The sequence below is a fragment of the Botryllus schlosseri genome, chromosome 11 (genome assembly GCF_051294905.1).
Source record: "Botryllus schlosseri isolate E-star chromosome 11, Bs_hap1, whole genome shotgun sequence".
Taxonomy (NCBI): domain Eukaryota; kingdom Metazoa; phylum Chordata; class Ascidiacea; order Stolidobranchia; family Styelidae; genus Botryllus; species Botryllus schlosseri.
The window spans coordinates 20,597,480-20,616,673 of NC_137246.1; the positions used below are offsets into that span (position 1 = coordinate 20,597,480).

Here is a 19,194-nt window from a genome sequence, read left to right on the forward strand (position 1 = left end):
AGATATAGATAGAGTTGTGTTTCAAAAAAAATTTAAAACAAACATATAAAACAAAACATGTTTTGTTTCTTGTTTTGTTTTTTTCGATGCCATGACGTCACGCATATTTAATTGGGCCGTCAGAGTGGATTGATGTTCACAATTGAAAATATAGGTTAAATATAGTTCCTTTGACGAAATAGGCTTCCGACCCCTGTATATACTGACCAAAAATATCTGAAACCAGGTTTACATCGTTATGCAGCATTTTTACGGTCGGCTGTTATCATCAGAACATCCATCCCGTAATAATGATATGTATCTAGGTACTATAGCTGTGTAACCGATTAGTTCGAGGGTTCCAATCATCCCATATCGTATACGTCGGCTATATCGGATAGTAATAGTCATCCGTACGGGCATGTAACATGCTTTCAAGTTCAAGTATATTCATAAAATTTCATCATTTTTGGAAAGTATTTGCACAATAATGGCATAATTATAGAAGTTGAAAAACACAATTTTTTAAAAGGCATTTGTTCAAAACACTGTTTAAAACAGAAGGTCATATTATCGTGCCACCGATCGTAGGTTTTTGATCATTTTAACCTCACTAATTTCTTATCACCTCGCGGCAAATCGTCTCGAGTTTTTGCTCATTATTATCTCACGACCGAAAGCCCACCTTATCAGCGATCCCTATCCCCGTAGTGTTAGTTCACGAACGACCGTGTTTGTATTGCTCATCACCGCACCATCTGAATAAACGTTAGCTCACCACCGGGTCCACCTGATGCCCTAACACCTTATCAGCGATTACATTAACTATACTGCCGTTCACGGGGAGTGTTTCGTATGTCAAAGCACACTCTTTCAAATATCAAAAACTCTTCCTTTCAGAGTCCATGGTAACCGCTGCACTATCGACGTTTAAGATGAAAATCTTGCCGGAATACTGTCCCGGACCTTGCCGTAAGATAGACCTAACATATTTCCAGCACCTCAAAAGAGGACATGTTTTGGACGGCAAGTAAAATGAAAGTAGAATTGTTACGTTTCAGGTAGCTGTTTAAAATTCACCCGTCACTTGCAGGTAAAAGTTACAAACAAAGAGCAAAGTATTAGAAGTAGAGTAGAACCACTTGAGTAATTCAAAAAAGTGATACATTACATTTTCAATGTTGATCATTCGCGTTTTTGAATATCCGCCATCCGCGAAAAGAAAATCATTTCAAAACTGGTCTGCAGAACAAAAATGTTGCCACCTAATGACAATTTTCTGCAGCAGTGTTTCGCAAACGTTTTTCGACAAACACTCTTTAATGATAGTGAAAATCTTCGCACCCACGTATCATCATATCAAAAAACATTATAAAGAGCAACCAGAATGTTCGCAATCCCAACGCATTATTCGGTGTCATGGAAGTTGTTGAAATTTGAACTATTCACAAAGCAATAATTATGAGCTGAAGGTAGATCGCGCCGAGCGCGAATGAATTTCCAGTCGAATATTTTGTTAAACATGATCATGGACAATGGTATCACGTAGCACATATATATTTCAGCAATTTGTGTGCCTAATCCAAGTATTACCCCACTTGAGTTTAGCTAAAATGTACCTGACCACAAGCTAAATCGAATACCAATGATACAGCTACACACATTCACCAATTGGGCTACACATCATTCTGGGACATCTTCTGATTAGTGCAAGGTTCAGTATTCGTAGGCCCGCGACGCGATAGTTCAGACAAGCTCTTGCGCACTTGGCCTGTTACAGATGCGATTGCTCAGTCCAACGATTATGTCGTGCGCACCTGGCCTATTGGAGATGCGACTGTAGTGTCTAGGCAAGCGATTACATGTTGCGCACATGGTGTATTGTATATGCGATTGTTCAGGCCTGTAGCAAGCAATGAACTTCAATTTCTATCGCGTGCAAACGGCCAACCAACTCAGCAGGAGATCTAATTGGCAACGCGTAACACTGACAATACGAATTACTGGGAGAGATTGCTGAATTTAACGCGCGATTAAAACGAACATGAGGAAAGGTGCGATCTGAAGTTATATTTCGAGGGAGATTTTATTTCAAGGCTTGTTGCATCCATTCATCTAGCATCAGTGTGTGGATGTTAGCCTACGACACAATTGTGACATTGAAATCTAAATATAGCTAGGAATATTGCCATTATTGAAACGTGGAAGTTTCAGCGCACAATAAACTCATTTCCTGTTAGAAAAATATATCGTTTCTCCCGGGCGACTTCGGGCCTCCCCTCATATGCTTTCATGCCCCCAGTTTGAGAACCACTGTTCTACAGTGTGGTGATGATCTTCCCCATAGAGTCATAACTGACTAAGAGATCATTATCATTATTATCATCATTATTTGTATAGTGGCTCTCATGAACGATTAGGTTCTTCGCACCACGTAGGCTACGTGATGACTAGCGTACACAGGATCATTTTTAGTAAAGCATGGAAAGAGTCTGTTCGGTGCATCGTCAACATCTTCTTCGTCACGTCTTCAAGACAACCCGATCACTGCTTACTGGTTTCTGGAGAAATAATCCAGCATCGGGATTCAGAAATTGCACACTTAACTTTAAGTGTATTGGTCCTCAGGTGAGTATAGAATAAATTTATGCCCAATTAAAGAGTGACCAGCTGCATGAGTACCCAGTTCTCACACGTACGTTTTACTATTTGTTTAACATTAACCCAAAACTAAATTGACTTTTCTGCAGACGCCTACTCCTTGCCTGCGATACGAAGTTCTACGTTGAATCGTAAGTGTAACACCCAAGTTCGCACAAAACTTGCGGGGTTCATACCTTTGAAACTTTCTTTACAGCCTACCTCAACGAAATGATATCGTGCGAAAGTGATGAACATCTTTTTTGATACACTTTATACAAATCATATCTATATGAGTGTATTGCGTGTATGTAGCTTCCAGGTAACTCCAGAGACTAGCTCACGGACACCCTGTTTCACGGAGTGCTATACGAAGTAGCGATATTAAGTCAGTCATTCTATTCAATACAACCAGTGAGATGATATTTATTTTCGCCTGCACCATCGATCTCGAGATGATTTGACGACGGAAAAGGTAAATTCACGTAGTCCGTTTTACTTCTCCCCTATACGCTATCCGTGGATGCTGAGCGCCTAGCAGGATAGTCGCGGATACCAATTTTCTAGTCTTTGGTCTTACCCGGTCGAACCCACGACCTACCGATCAAGTGCATCACCATTACACTATCTCGCTTTGCGTAACAGTCAACCTTGCTTTTCATATTGACATATTAATTGCTATTCCTACACTAGAGATGATCATTTGATCAATTGATTTTCTTTTCCAGTATACTTAGCTGTAACCTTTGCGAAGTCCATTCAGTCAGCCAGTTCTTCAAATGGCAACGCTGCTATATATATGTGCTATATGCGAAAAAGCAAGCTTATCAGTTCGGAGAACATAGCTCCAGTAAATGATAGAGCTGTTTTATGTGGATAACGATGCAATGCGTTCATTCGTGTTGGACGCGCTCCTGCGACTCAGTTCGTTGAATACGTCTCGAGTTTTGAGCAGTCAGCGTGAACGATGTGTTCTAGTCGACGATAATGAGCTCACAATCACAGCAAGTACGCCGTACTTCACGAATGGATGCATATCCACGTAAAAACAGGTCTATCGATTACAGGAGCTAGTTCTCCGAACTGATAAGCTTTCTTTTACTTATAGCGAATAGGGTAGTTGGCATTTGAAGAACTAGAGTTTAATAACGCGAAACCAGAGATAGACTGAATGGAATTGGAAAACGTTATAGCCCACCAATCCAACTATAACTGGCCAGTGGTAGGGCTTGACACAATGATTCGAGTACTCGAATCTGAATCGAGTATAATTTTAATGATTCGAATCGAGTAGTAAAATACGATTTTTTCGAGTACTGATATTATACGCTTCTCAGCACCGAAAGTTCATTTATCAGCGATAATTATAGGTTTGATAGTCTTTTCCACCTTGGAAGCCTTGAAACCTTGATTATCCATATCGCAGCATACGAAACATAGTACAAAGCTACGAACGTTACTGGAGATAAGACATTTCCGAAGACATGATTATCCCACAGTATTGTCACAAAGCCCAATGAGATCGGTATTGTCGAAGAAATACTAAAGTATCTTTAATGTGATGGATAAGAGGCATTGATTATATTCTTTTGGTGGCATAAAAGGTAAATATTTGAACTTTGACATACTACAAAATGTTATGACGTCATAATGAGTAATATTCGAATACTTGCCTCGACTCGAAGCATAATACGTGATTCAGAATCGAATCACTCGGGTACTTCATTTTGGCCCAGCCCTAGTCAGTGGTCATTGCTCATTTTCGACCCGAGATATGTTATTCTATGCAGACGAAACTGAACTCATCCAGCACGAACACATCCAGCACGAATAGATGGAGATCGAAGCTCACGCCGTATTGAAATATCTGGGTTTACATATCAACCTGTACCTGATAGTGGTATCAAATATTTCGTTGCGGCAAAATATCATAATTTGCTAATATAACAGATATAGAATGATTTCACTATTCTGCGACGCTGAAGTTATACCGTACACATTTGAAATCGAGATAGTTAACGAAAGGCCTGGGATGCGGAACCAATTACAACTTACGAAATCCACATGCTCGTTACATGATAGTTCGCCCTCATATTTTGAATTTCCGACAAAGTGTTGATGAAGTGGGTAATGATATCAATTTGTCGAATGAGACATTTAAAAACTTAACAGCAGTTGAATACACCTGATTTTATTTCAAATCAATCACATAATTGCGGTATACCAAGCGAGAGATCAACCGGTGGGAGTTCAAACCTATCATATTGATATATTTTATTCATTTTTCTGCCTGCCGATTAGCCAATCAGGAGATTTTGTGATTACTAGTCTTCTCACCGTTCTGTAGTCGATGACACGTCCATTTTTATGCAGCTACTTTCAAACGCTTTCCGCGGAATATTTATCGAATTTCCTGTGAGCTTGATTCTTGCAGACTCATTGTTTTTTTAAATCATTAATCTGTAGAAGCAGCATGAAAAAGCAGTTTATTTTTATATTTTTCAAATTTGGTCAGGGATATCTAGAGAAGACATGGCGGGATTACTTCGTTAGTAGTCGATCGCGAATACGATTACTTCATACCCGCACGATTACGATTACAACACAAATGTAAATACGATTACATTTATTTGGTATCTTAGTATTTCGAGTTAGTTGATGTTAAAAAGGAAACTGATGGTCGGATACGATGAAATCAATGCATGCGGCAAGCTACACGTGCAGTGCATTCTGTCAGTAGAATAATAAACGATACGAGAATGTGTGGTGCTTCTTCCAAAACTAACAACGTATCCAGCCCTAATTGGGCTGGTCAAAGTCGCCCAGACGTCCGCGAAGCGGTCGATGACGTGTTAACCCTGAAGTTCAAACGAACATTTACATCGATTTCGCGAAGACAGTCATTGACATTCAAATACCTCTGTTACATTTGATAAACGTAAGAGATTCAAATTGGTTTTTTTGCCATGCGTCATCGATCGAGCTTGAAAACCCACCCACCAACTCTAAAAAGTCGTTCCGCGGGCGACGACGCCACGAATAATTTCGCCAGCGTCGGCGTCGATGCTTCATTAATTTTTCAAAATTTCAAGGGATCCGAGTTGTCCCATAAGCAAGGCTTGGCTATAGATACTTGGTCCCTTCTTCGTCGATCGTTGAACCGCGAGAGGTGCAGGTATTGTTCGAATATCTGCAATCCATGTAACTAAACATTTTACATCTTTTAACGGGAATATCACTGTCAGTGGACGTGTCCACAACTGGTTGGATATTGTTGGACGACATACGAGACATTTCGCCCTTGATTAAATTATGTAGCGCTGACAACTCGTCTTCTTTGCACCACGCGTCGTTAAAACGCAGATTGCAGCCAGTCGGAACACCTTCTCATTATCATAAGCCACAAATCGTTACTTCAACGAATGCCGAAGAGTATTAATGACACGGTTGAAGTTTCTATTGGTGTAATATTTCTCATGCATCTCATCAAGCCCTGCCCTGCTTACTATCCACGAATACAGAGTATGTCAAAACTTGATTTATTTTTATATTCCTAGTGTTTCGACTACATTGATTATTTTACACCAGGCCGATATCTATTTTTTTATTTTCGATTCCTTATTTTCCGACTTGTAGCACGGCCCACTTCTAGGCTTTTATTTTTTTTTTTTCTAATATTTTATTTCTGCAAATTTCCACAAAATGAAAATGCGATACGAAATAAATATAATCGCGACTTCGGTCACCTTGCGAAAATGGATAAACATAAACGCAGAACAATACCCGCCATTTACGGTGACGGGGAAAAAGATTTTATTTTTCAAAAAATAAATAGCGAAAAATCACAAAATGGAAATGCGATATTAATTAACATGGGCCAGAGAAGACATGGCCAGTTCGCCCGGGGACGGGGGGCACCAACAAACAAAGGCCTCCACCAAAAACACACGATATATGTGGTGGAGGCCGACATACAACACAAAAAATACAGGGGCGAACTGGCGAGGTCCGATTGCAGGCAGTATCATAGTAGTTGTGGTGGTGGAATTCAAAATAAAAATTATTGGTCATAAGTGGGGGAACTCCTCCCCTTAGCATTTAGAACCGCTCGGAAAAACAACTTCAAAAAACTAAAACTAGCAGGGGTCCATTTATGTTAATTTGGGGAGGAGTTCCGTGAATCAATCCAGTGTCCAGTTGCCTGCAGTCGAACCCCGTGATGGCTAGCGGACTAAGCTAATAACCAATAACACAAAACACATAACAAATAAAAAGCACGTGAAGGGGGGGGATCAAGTCCTCTCGTGGTCCCGCACACTACACCAAGCCTTCCAGACACGATGAGAGCCGCGCTGAGAAGCGACCACGGCTCGCTCGGAGACCAGTCTGGACTCGAAGACCGAAACACCCATCGCACGTAAGGTGGTCAGGTTCCCGGGGTGGTAACTCCCCAGGGACCCGACCGCGAACGTATGCATCTCCACCACCTTGGCCGTGGCAACGCGGAGAGACTCACAGAGGTCCTTGTACTTTGAGTGTTTCAGTGCAACGGCAGCGTCCATACTGGCTACTCCATTCTCGAAGGGGCACACCACATCGATGACCAAGACCCGGCGACGATCCGCTAAGATGAGGTCGGGCCTCAGCCGCCTGTTGGCCAATGTGGCGTGCTCCTCGCAAACGCGGTCCACATCGCATCTGGAAAAAGAAGAGGAGCTTGGTATACAGTCCAGGAGCACCCCAAGTACCGAATTGTGCCTGTTCGTGATGCTATCCATCACTGGCAGGCAGTGGTTCAGTACGTGGGGCAGGGTCTCAGTATGCTGTCCGCACTTGCAGCAGACCACACTTGGCTCCACACGTTTTCTAAACCGACCCCGGATCGACCGGAGCGGCAGAAGATTCAGTCGAGCTTTAAGCATCCAGCTACGCTCGACTGCCGTCAGGACGTTGGAAGACCGGAGGAAGCGATTGGAGCTCCCGTACCGGCTGTGGCACTCCACAGTTTTGCCCTGGTCGGGAAGCTCCATCCACCGTGTCTTCCAACGTTGGTTCACCTTCAGGTGAATGAATTTGGTTAAACGACCCAAATCCTGACAGCAGTCGGCGCCTAGAGCCAACTGGTAGAGCCCGTCTTCGGTCACGAGCCAGCGAGCACCGAGACGCCTAGCAACGGGTCGGACCTCGGTCCAAAGCCCGTAGGCGTCTCCGTACGCCCTGGAATCGTGCCCTGTTAGACATTCATTGTACTGTACAAAAATTGTAATGCCGTGGAGCACAAAGCCTTCAACAGGCTAAAAGCACCACTGTTGTTTATGATAATAATACTAATAATAATATTAATTGTCGTCTCCAAGTAGCGACTTATGAAGAATGTGATTGGAGTAGGCTGACTCTGGATCTCCTCCCCAACTGGTACGAAACAAGAACTCCAAATGGACGAATATCTTATTAAAATACCGTTGAAAAATTGCTGGTAATATCCTTAATACAACCAAATACTCCAATAAATAAAACAATAAATGAACAGATCAACAACAGCAAAACAAAGCTGGCTACTCTCACCACGTCGCTCACGTAAATGAACACACGTGCGCTCCGAAGCAGTATAAGTGGCGAGTGAGCCATAAAGAAAATAATATCCACCGTGACATTAATGGTTGTATTAAGAATTATAGTTAAGAAATTGGTTAACTAATTAATTGATTACATTAACTTAACCTAACTTCTGAACTGACGCACCACTGCTGCTGTGGATGCCTGCCAAACGATCTGGATATATCGCACCTGGAAGTACCCACCGTAGGAACAGGCGGATGACCCCAGAGGACTCGCCAACTCTGACGACACAGGAACACCAAAAAGGAGATATTACTCAACATGGCGCCTGTGCAACACCAAACTGCGGCTCACAAAACAGCTCTGCTGTAAAAGAAAAAAAGAAAAGACACAGATGGTCACTGCTGTTCACCGTAAATACTATTTTGAGCAATCAATAATTTTAAAGACAATTTTTTGTTTGAGATTTCATGAAGGAATAGATTGCACTTCGAAAATCCTATTTTATGTCAACCGTACTGCTTCGAAGTACATTTTGGTGGAAACGGAACACCGCATGGATTTTCAAGTCCGGGCCCCCCAAGTTTTTTCATCCGTAACTTTTTTTTTCATTGAGCTTAGAGCAAAAAAGTTGATTTTTTCTAATTCCTTGGCCTCAGAATTGTATAATTAGACATTTTAATTGGTTCTTCACTATAAATAAAACAAACAATATCGATTTTAAAGATTTTTGCATGCAGCCAGGCGCCGGGTTACGGGGTGGCGCAGCCACCCCATGACACATTTATGGGGTGGCGGCCACCCCATACAATAAGATTGAATTCCCGCCGTCTGCGATTTCAAATCGTCAGCGCTGTCAATTAGCGAGTCCGTGATAGCGCGTAAATGCCAAATATTCACCTTTAACCGATACGCGCCCGAATAATTGAACACGCAGTTAATTTGGCAACGCCCCAATAAATTGTAATCCGTGATTAGCAATCAGACAATCGGAGCAACCTCGTTTACGACGTCGATTTCGACACGCTTGCGCTGGGAAAGAAACACGATCTTTTCTCTCGAGCAGACGAGCGAATTCACGTTTCCCTTCTTGTACCATATTCGACGTTTCCCTTCTTGTACCATATTCTTGCGACCATATTCGTTTACAAAATAATTCTTGAGTTAGCTCCGCGATAGTCTCTTTAATTGGAGGCTTGGAGCGCGAAATAGAACAGTGTGTTTGTGTATGCCTGTATGCATTGAAAGTCATTCTTGTGCAAAGTGCGCAACTGCACATATTCATCACTCAAACAAGGCTTTGCTAAATTTTATCGGAAAATGCAACAATGCAGCTCAAACGACGTTATGATGAGCAAACAATTGTCGCGATGTCAGACTTGGAACCCCATTGTGCTGTACGCAAGTTGAGGAAATATTGATTAGATGCGCGCTTCCTCGTTTACACTAGTATTCCCTCGGTGTCACTCGTAGGGCTGGGCACAATGATTCGAGTACTCGAATCTGAAGCGAGTATTAATATTAATGATTCGAGTCGAGTAGTAAAAGACGATTTTTTCGAGTATTGAAATTATGCGCTCCTCGACACCGAAAATTAATTTATCATCACGAATTATAGTTTCGATACTAATTTTCACTGTCGAAGCCTTGAAACTTTGATTGGCCGTATATTGTATCATACTAAACATATCATACAAAGATACGAACGTTACTGGAAATAGCACATTTCCGAAGTCATGATCATCCCACAACATTGTCACCAGGTACAATGAAATCGGTATGGTCGAAAAAATACCGAAGTATCTTTAATGTGATAGATAACACAGGCATTATATTCTTCGCGGTCGCATAAAATGTACCTATTTGAACTTCACCATTCTGTTATGACGTCATAATGAGTGATACTCGATTACTCGACTCGACTCGAAGCATTTTACGTGATTCAGAATCGAATCACCCAGGTACTCGATTTTGCCCAGCCCTAGTCACTCGTCAGTGTTTGATTTATTATTAGTAGGGCTGGGCAAAATCGAGTACCTGAGTGATTCGATTCTGAATCACGTAAAATGCTTCGAGTCGAGTATTCGAGTATCACTCATTATGACGTCACAACAGAATGTGCTATGTAAAAGTTTAAATATGTAACTTTTATGCTACCACGAAAAACATAATGCCTGTTACCCGTCACGTTAATGATACTTCGGTATGTTTTCGACCATACCAACTTCATTGCACTTCTTGACAATGTTGTGGAACGATCATGACTTCGGAAATGTGTTATTTCCAGTAACGTTCGTAGCTTTGTACTATGTCTATCATGCTACGACACGGCCAATCAAGGTTTCAAGACTTCCTCAGTGGAAAATATTATCAAAACTATAATTCTCGTTAGTTCATCAACTTTCAGTTGCGAGGAGCGTACAATTTCAGTACTCGAAAAAATCGTCCTTTACTACTCGACTCGAATCATTAAAATTAATACTCGATTCAGATTCGAGTACTCGAATCATTGTGCCCAGCCCTAGTTATTAGTACTGCGCATTGTGCAGTGCACGGCGTTGGATTACGTTGTCAAAATTGATGCAACACGAGATTATCGGTGGCGCGAATTCTGAATTTATTCGATTAGTTTGAACAGGAACCTTCTATGTTCCAATAAACTTCATAGCTGGACGGACTATATCGAGCGCGATCAAATTTCAAGCCTTTGGGATATGTATTTCTATTGATAAGGTCGCGGCATGCGCCCATATTGCTCTTACTGCAATAACACGTGGATAATTAAAAGCGCACCATTATACGATCAAATTCGACTGGCTGATTGGGGCCTTATACGTCGACCGTAGGCCTTGGGCTGATATTCACCAGCGCGTTGTCGGCATAAAAGCCCCGGGTGCATAGCCAGGAAGTTTTTCATTTATACCTAGAAATCCCGTCGTTTTGAAATGCCAATTCACTATTTCGTATTATCGATGCAGCGCACTGCAAATTAGCGATAGTCATTTGTATGCGAAATGGGTTCGCGGCCTACACGGCTTGACTGATAGACATTTGACATTTCCCCCATCGTGGTGAATTTCTTAATCCCTGGAAGATTAGGATTCATGGACTTTTCTCTATAATGTTATATTAATTTTTGGCCATCGCACGTGGAAACCACGCTTCTCTTGCATGACCGGTTATCGCAGGAATCATCCCGTATACCCGAAGTGGATTTTGATTGACAGACATTTTTCGCAACCTCTTCCGAAATACTGAGTTTGTTTTGCGTATATTTTGAGATGCTTGCTAATTGGTTTTGTATAATTTTCCTCTATTGCGGCAGTCTTACCGCCGCCACCCCGTACCGTTTGATGTGATGATTAGTCTCCCCCGCTGTCATGAGATTTTCGGCGGCTAACAATAACATACGTCTATCCTATTTCCCACACTAATTAACTATTCGTCACGGCGCATTCCGTTATTTGACACATATTGAACCGGCGGCCATTTTCTATTCACTTGACGACCTTTTTTCGTGTTTTTTCCTCTTTCCTTTTAATACAGCTTTAATAAAATTGCCTTTTACAACCCTAATGCCGTTCTGCAATGGTAACATGAACCACGTGTTTCGACTAATTTTAAAAGTAGTTTTGACTTTAATGTACTCCCAAACCATACACTGGATTCCGCTTGTAGGATTTTGCGTTTACAAATAACAGATACTCATTTTCGAGTTACCACCATTTGTTCTAGCGTATGACGCATTCGTCAGACCTAATGTCACTTCCTTTGTGTACATATTTTTTTTCCTTCGTTTATTGTTCTTTTGATAAAATAAAAAACTTGCCTCAGATAATCAATTCGCCAATTTGACTATATTTAATCCAGCCTTACCACGTTAAACCGCACGCTATATGTGTTATATGTTGCAATTATTACGTTTCCTAATCGTACCGCTATTCAATTCATGTAGGTGTCATTTTGTATTGTCGCTAATCACGCCTTTTAGTGGAGGTTATGTGACGCTCTGGCTCTCTCTCATATCAGTATATCACGTGATTTATGTCTTTCTTCTCGCACCACGTGACTGACCATTTATCAGCCTGTGCATTTCAATTACAAACTAGACTCATATGCGATATCCTACTGTATATATTCCATGCATATTCGACCAATATATCTATCTGAGGCAATAATGTCGTTGCATCCACGTTGAAGTTGTCAGATCAAGGACTAACGCAGGGACGTGCGTCTACTACCAAGAGCTAAGTATATCTACCCAGCCACACATTACGTGGGACTCAGGTTACAACTCTAGCAGGTTATCAGACGACACACCTCGCATAATGTGCACTATCGTCCGTGGTTTGATTTAGCGCAGGGGTGTCACTGATAATACGACATGTTGAATTACAACTGAATATTAGCGTCAGAATGGTCATTTCGACACCCCCCTGGCTACACGCCTGCCGCCCCTCATGCAAAAATAAAAGTCGGTGCCTGCAGCGCCACCTAGTGACAAGAGAATTTTGAATCGCATTATCTTTTGAACCGTTGGAAATTTTCCTATTTTTTAAATCTTCATTTCTTGTCGATGATTAGAAAGACAAGGAGGATTTGAACAACGATGCACCGCCCAGCCTACTTTGCTCTAGGACAGTAGTTTTCAACCGCCGGTCCGTGGTGACTTTGCTGCCGGTCCGCCAGGTATCTTAAAATTTTATACCTTAATTTCAAGGTGCAAAATGTTGAAGGCTTGTCAATTGATGAAATAAATAACACATCAACATAATCAGAGCTTCGTGAGGTAACATCTAACCTGTCAACATGTTCGATTTAACTCGAAGTTCAAGCGGTCTCCCTTGACGACATGCGAGAGACAAGTACGAGCTGACTCGCTAAACCGCGCTGTTTGCACGATCATTCGTTTTCGATTCATTCATTTTAGAGATAAGCCCGTATCGTGGCTGCCAGGTGTTTCCGTGCAACGTATTGCGTTCATAGTACCTCTGGTGTCGGTGGACAATGAACAAGGTCTTCAGGAGTAGTGATGAATATAAGTTGAACTTAGCAAAGTGTGTTGAGTCAAAAAATGTATGAGAACCATCGTTCTACCATATTCCAAACTCACGCATTTCCGTGTACAAATGCAGTGTACTCTTGAGACTGTAATTTCACCACCTTACAGTCAAAAAAATCATAATAATAAAGCAATGAAAAATTGTCCTTGAAACCAGCTTTCATATAGCTTAAGTACTTTTATATAGTTTTATAAAATTCGCATTCTATATTGTGTCACGCTTGACCATCGATCAATTTTCGCATCAATTTAACCATTAACATTACACCGCATGACATTTAATACCACATGGGAATATAGACCAATAGACTAGCTACTCCGAAGACCGAGTGCCAAATCTCAACTGAAATCCAACATCTGTTTACACCTTTTCGAATTTTATATTGATAAAACCTGAATGATGAAGAGCTGAATTGAGCAGAAAATCGTCAATTTTCAAAATGACGTAACTTTCGACCCCGGAGTTCAATTTTTCTCAAATAAATTTTATTGTGTTCGAAATCGACTCATCTATGCGTGTGCCAAATTTCAGAAGATTTGGGAATGTGGTAGTTCTAACTTTTGTTATCCAGGTTGGGAATGACCTGTAAGCAAAAAATTCTCGGAATATATCCAAAAGATTCCCGGAAACGTTCGATTCTACATGATTCAAAAGATCAGGTTATTCGGCACTGTGCATATTCTCCGGAAGACCTTGAATGCACCACTGGACTAAATTACACTTGTAGGCCTACTCGAAAATCACGGAATAATTTCTGTAAATTCGATTCTTCATTTTAAATAATCTTTACCTCTGCAACCTTCCCAATTCTTCATCTAATGTAATTCTGTAATCCGACCTCTTCATGTATTGCATATGAAATATTAATTCGACTGTATTACTGAACTTTTAAAAATTTACTTCAATCTCGCTATATTCCTTCGGGGCAGCTTGTTCCTCGACTTGTGTGTGTATTTACCAGTTTTACTGTGAATAAAGAACATAATAATGTATGATTAATCAACACATCGTGAAATCCATAATTTCATGGTTGTGTGATATCGGGTGCGGCTAATTCGCTAGTAATATAGGTCAGAGGTGCGACAGCAACCCTGTTTTTTCAAATATACAGACTTCACGTCGAACTCGACGGACTATATTTGTCCGATGTTGACATCAAAATAACTTGAATGAAGGCACCGGATTTCTCGTATTACGAAAGAAAATATTATGTTGTACTTCTTAATGAGCAGTTATCAGCAAGCAATATTTTTAAATGGGGTTCCAAGCCTACTTGCCTCAGCCTCCGCAAAGATAACGGTGCTGGGCGTTACGAATCATTAGTCGCAGCAATATTGAAAAGTAAGATTCAAAAGTACTGCTCGAGATCACAGCTCCACGGGCGTCTACAAGGCATATACTCGCCTGTCTACTTGAGTTTATGACTAGAAAAAAGGTCATCACTGTCACCTGGCTGCCAAATCCGCTAACTTACTACGACTAAAAGTTACTACTACACCGTGACCTGTCGACGAAAACAACGTATTGTGTGTGTGCGTATTAAATCAATTACAAATTAGACTGTACAAGTACATATTAATTCAGAACAATGGATATATATTTTACGTAATTCCCTATGGAAAGCATAATGTATCATAAAAGTCGTATATCGGTTTTATGTTACTCATTGTGATTGGTTGTGGTCAGGATAAACTTTGGGAATCAATGTACGGTACAACTCTTTCATCAGACTTCGTGCTCGATTGAGTACACACGAAATGTCGAACGTCATCTGGATACATTCCGATACAGTACGGATTTTCAAGAAGAAGTATTTTTTCGAAGCAATCAAGTCATTGTGAAATCCAGCATAATGCGGCGGTTGTTGGTCGATTATCTGAAATTCAAGCACAACCTTATCAAGCAGCTACAACTCTTCTACATAAGAGTAATTTTACGTAGCATTACATCAAATATTACAAAATCGAAAGCAAAAACTGGGTTAGGAATCGTAATAATGAAGAAATCATCCAACACACGAATACCTCCTAATACCTGCATCCGTGTTCATCCGTACCCCAAGGACAATCCGAAACCGAGTTGCAAATGCGATTTCGATGAATGCATCTGTCGCTATAATCGCATTGAGATGTGAAGTTAGGACATGGTAAGGGACGACGCTTCGGTAATTCACCTAAATGTGTAGGGAGACATTTTGTTGAACAGATTTACGCTTGGAATGCTAACATTCGACGATGCGTGCGAAATAGTTTCGGGACCCCGAAAATACCGATCACGGGTTCCTGGGCTTTCAGGCTATTTTATGATCCAAATCTGGAATTAATCCCAATGAATTTCCGAGATTTCTAGAAAACATCTATCAAAGCTTACTACAGCTTAGTAGCGCCATATCTCTTATTTTGCAGCGTCAAAATATCAGCCTATTGTATCAACTAACAAAATCACATTCGCGTGATTTTTGCACTTAGTGGGGGAGATAGCGTAGAAGTGTCGGCCCGGGTTCGATCCCATCCATCGAAGGTTATTCTCTGCTCGGCGACAAAAACGGCAAAAAAGACCGGATTAAGGACGACGAAGACCACGAAATAGCTTCTAGAAGGTCCGACGAAGAAAAAACATAAGATCGAAGAATACTGTGACGTCGGGATTAGGTCAGCATCGTTCGGCATCCCCCTATATGTTCATTAAATAGCACTGTGCATCGCATTGTGCATTGTGTGTGTGTCTTGGGTAAATAAAATTATAATCTGATGATTGACGATTGATTCGCTCATGTTTCAATGATACAAGAAATTATGTTCTTGGATAAATTGTATGTGTTTGTGTATGTTACTACTTTGCTAATACCGGGATTCAGGAGATAAAATACCGAAAAATTCCGACCCTGCGATTTCAAATTAGATCCGACTTACAGCAAAAGTCATTCAGGGGTAACGAAGTACTTCTACTGTGGCGAGATAGCGCAGTGGCTGCATCACCAATGGGTGCGGGTTCGGGTCCGACCGAGGGCAACTTCAGAATTCCTATGCTCAAGTGGGTGGGTGGGTATGGGGTATTATGGAGCTTAGCAACTAGGGCTTTGTGCCCCAGGCCTGAGTGTTGGAAGCTTATCTATGCTCCTCCCCGGTACCTCATCCACGTGAGCGGTGTTTCACAAAAATCCTAAAAGTGGGCCTTGCTGTAAGTCGGCAGTTACGGTGAAAAATGAAGAATATCGGCCTGATGCAAATGGCCATAATAGTCGACAAACACTATAAATACCACAAAACAAAGAAGTACTTCTACCTTTTCGAAGAACTCGAGTATAAGATAGGGTGCCGCTACTTGCGGTACTTACTCAAGCAAATCCAATTCTCCGTTACTTTTACTTCTGTTTGGTGATATTTTGTGATTTACTTACTAACATACTTGTCACTATTGACAGTCTACTTGTCCTCCAATTAGAGAGAAAGACCGACGAATTTCGAGGCTATTTTTACGGAGTTCAAACAAACATAACTAAAGCCCGATTTGAAGTGGCGTATATACGTTCACGAAAATATCCGTGAATATAATTAAGGTAGTGGTTTGCTTGGTTCCGTTCACATCGCATCATCACATCACATTTTTGCCTCTATTTTAGGGATATAAAATTGTTAGAATTGCCTCTATTTTCGGAATATAAAATTGAAGTATATGGCATTTTACGATCCGCCATACTTGTTATTAACGTATACTAATCGTGCAAAGCATTAACAACGTATCCGATACAACTTCTCCGTATTGCTCTTGGTCTAAATCAGAGGTCTCAAACACGCGGCCCGCGGGCCGCATGCGGCCCGCCAGAGCATTTTGTGCGGCCCGCGACGGCATTTTAGATTTTTATGAATTTGACTATATAAAAGTGTCACATACATCTTTTCATGTTATAACGTTGAAATTCCCTCTTAAATTGCTCCGAAAGCCTGAAACTATTCATCAAACTTCACTATCACATCAATTGCAAACGCTACCACGCAGTGGAAGATTCACTATTTCGCCACATTTCCAATTCATGATGACAAAACCTGACCCTTAGACGATTCGTGACTGAAATCTGTGAGTTGGACTTGGACGCGACCCTTCTTAGAATTACTCAGACTCGGGCTAACTCGATGGCAAAATGAAAATGACTCGAGTGGACTCGGAGTGACTCGGAATGCCGTGAATTTGTTAGAACCATGGACGCAACAAAACTAATCGCGTATCAGGGGAATAATAATAGATCAGATGGTCGCAGCTTGGTATTTCGCTAATTAAGCAAGTATAGTTATGGCAATCATTTGCAATCTGTTACTTACATCTTTGGTGGCTAAACCATGTTATTAAGGCCACTTAAAGGTACCGAGTACCGTTGTGGTACGCTCCAACGATGTAATAACAATGGGCCGTTCGGCGTTCCGACATTTCATTCACTAGGACACATTTATTAATATATTTATACTATATTTATATTTCTTCTGCTCCTATATATTTGAAGATATTTGGCCATGAGATTAATAGCCTACTCATCAAAAGTATACCCGAATCCTGGATTGGAATTACCATGCCCAACTTAAAAATGTTTTGATATCAGATCAGTCTCTATTATCAATCTGGTAAATTCAAAATATTCATAGTAGCTGCAAAATTATAACCCGATAGCTTTTATGATGGCATCATACATTATTTGTCCGCCCATATGGTGTCTATATCTTATAATTAATTTATATCAAGTACAACAACAATTCTATTCCAATAGTTATAAATGTGATGATTCTTTTCGTGCCAGGCCTAAATTGATACAATTTGACGATGTGTATATACTGTCAGTCTGCTGGATCGGCTCACTTTCAGTAGGACAATTCATTCCCGCCGAATAAGGCCTACTTGGAAAGATATAGAATACCCCTATAAATGCTGCGGCCCGCGGCGTCGTCAAAACTGGAAAACTGGCCCGCGAGCACATTTGAGTTTGAGACCTCTGGTCTAAATGACGAGCCTTATAATACGAGGACGGGTGCCACGCCCTGGCATTTTCTGAAACGTGCTGCTCGGTGAACAAATGAAAAAAAAATCGATTTTCCGGAGCACAACTATCCCGTACATACCTTTATGCGGCCGAAAAGTAAAAGTTATTCCTCTTGGGACGCAACAATTGAATCAAGCTCTGTACGCCTTCCGCATAGCTCAATTTGCAGCTTTTGACAATTCATGTGAGTAGATTTAATGCCAGTCGATTCTACTTCTACACTAATTCTAGTAGTTTTGCATGACTATTAAAAGCACCACTTCTAATCGCACTTGAGTAGATTTCTGCGTCGCTACTCTTTACTTCTATTTGATTAGCTTTCTTGATTACTTTGACCAACCTCTGGAAAGTATACCTCGTTGTTGTGCGCGTTGATTTTTTTAGACGGTGATCGTATACATACATGATGCATATTTATATTTAAGTTTCAAGATAGCGTGGTGAGGGTATATTGTATAATCCACATCTGCAACACCAAGGGGTTGTGATTTCAAATCCGACCAAGGTCGACTCCAGAATTCCTATCGAAGTGTTGAAGGTTTATCCAGGCTTTCCTTCCACCTCTAATTATAGGTAAGCGGTGTCTTATAAAAGCCTAGAAGTGGGCCGTGCGACAAGTCGACTGCTACGAAATCAAAAAGATGGAATATTGGCCTGGTGTAAAAGACCATCAGTGTAGTTGATAAACACCATGATTACCACATGCATGCAAACAGACATATGAATATTAGAGAAGCACTACAAAAATAATTCATTGTAATTTTCGAAATCGCAACGACTTCACTTATCCGGGCTGGGCGAAATCGAGCACCAATTTGTTCGATTCCGAATCGATCAATGTCAAGCTTCAGTCGAATATTCGAGTGCCGCTCATCTTGACGTGCCCAAATATTATTAATAATTTCAATTTTTGACTTAGCTACG

The 19,194-nt window shown here is 41.0% G+C and overlaps 1 protein-coding gene across 1 annotated transcript in view; it reads right to left on the minus strand.

The window, feature by feature from the left end:
- Window positions 1-14,903: 14,903 nt before the first annotated feature.
- Window positions 14,904-19,194, minus strand: part of LOC145449920 (uncharacterized) — a 42,599-nt gene continuing 38,308 nt past the window's right edge. Inside the window, exon 9 of the mRNA XM_080328358.1 lies at window positions 14,904-15,117. Coding sequence (XP_080184484.1) covers window positions 15,114-15,117 — 4 coding nt within the window. The 3' untranslated portion in view covers window positions 14,904-15,113. The remainder of the gene's footprint in view (window positions 15,118-19,194) is intronic.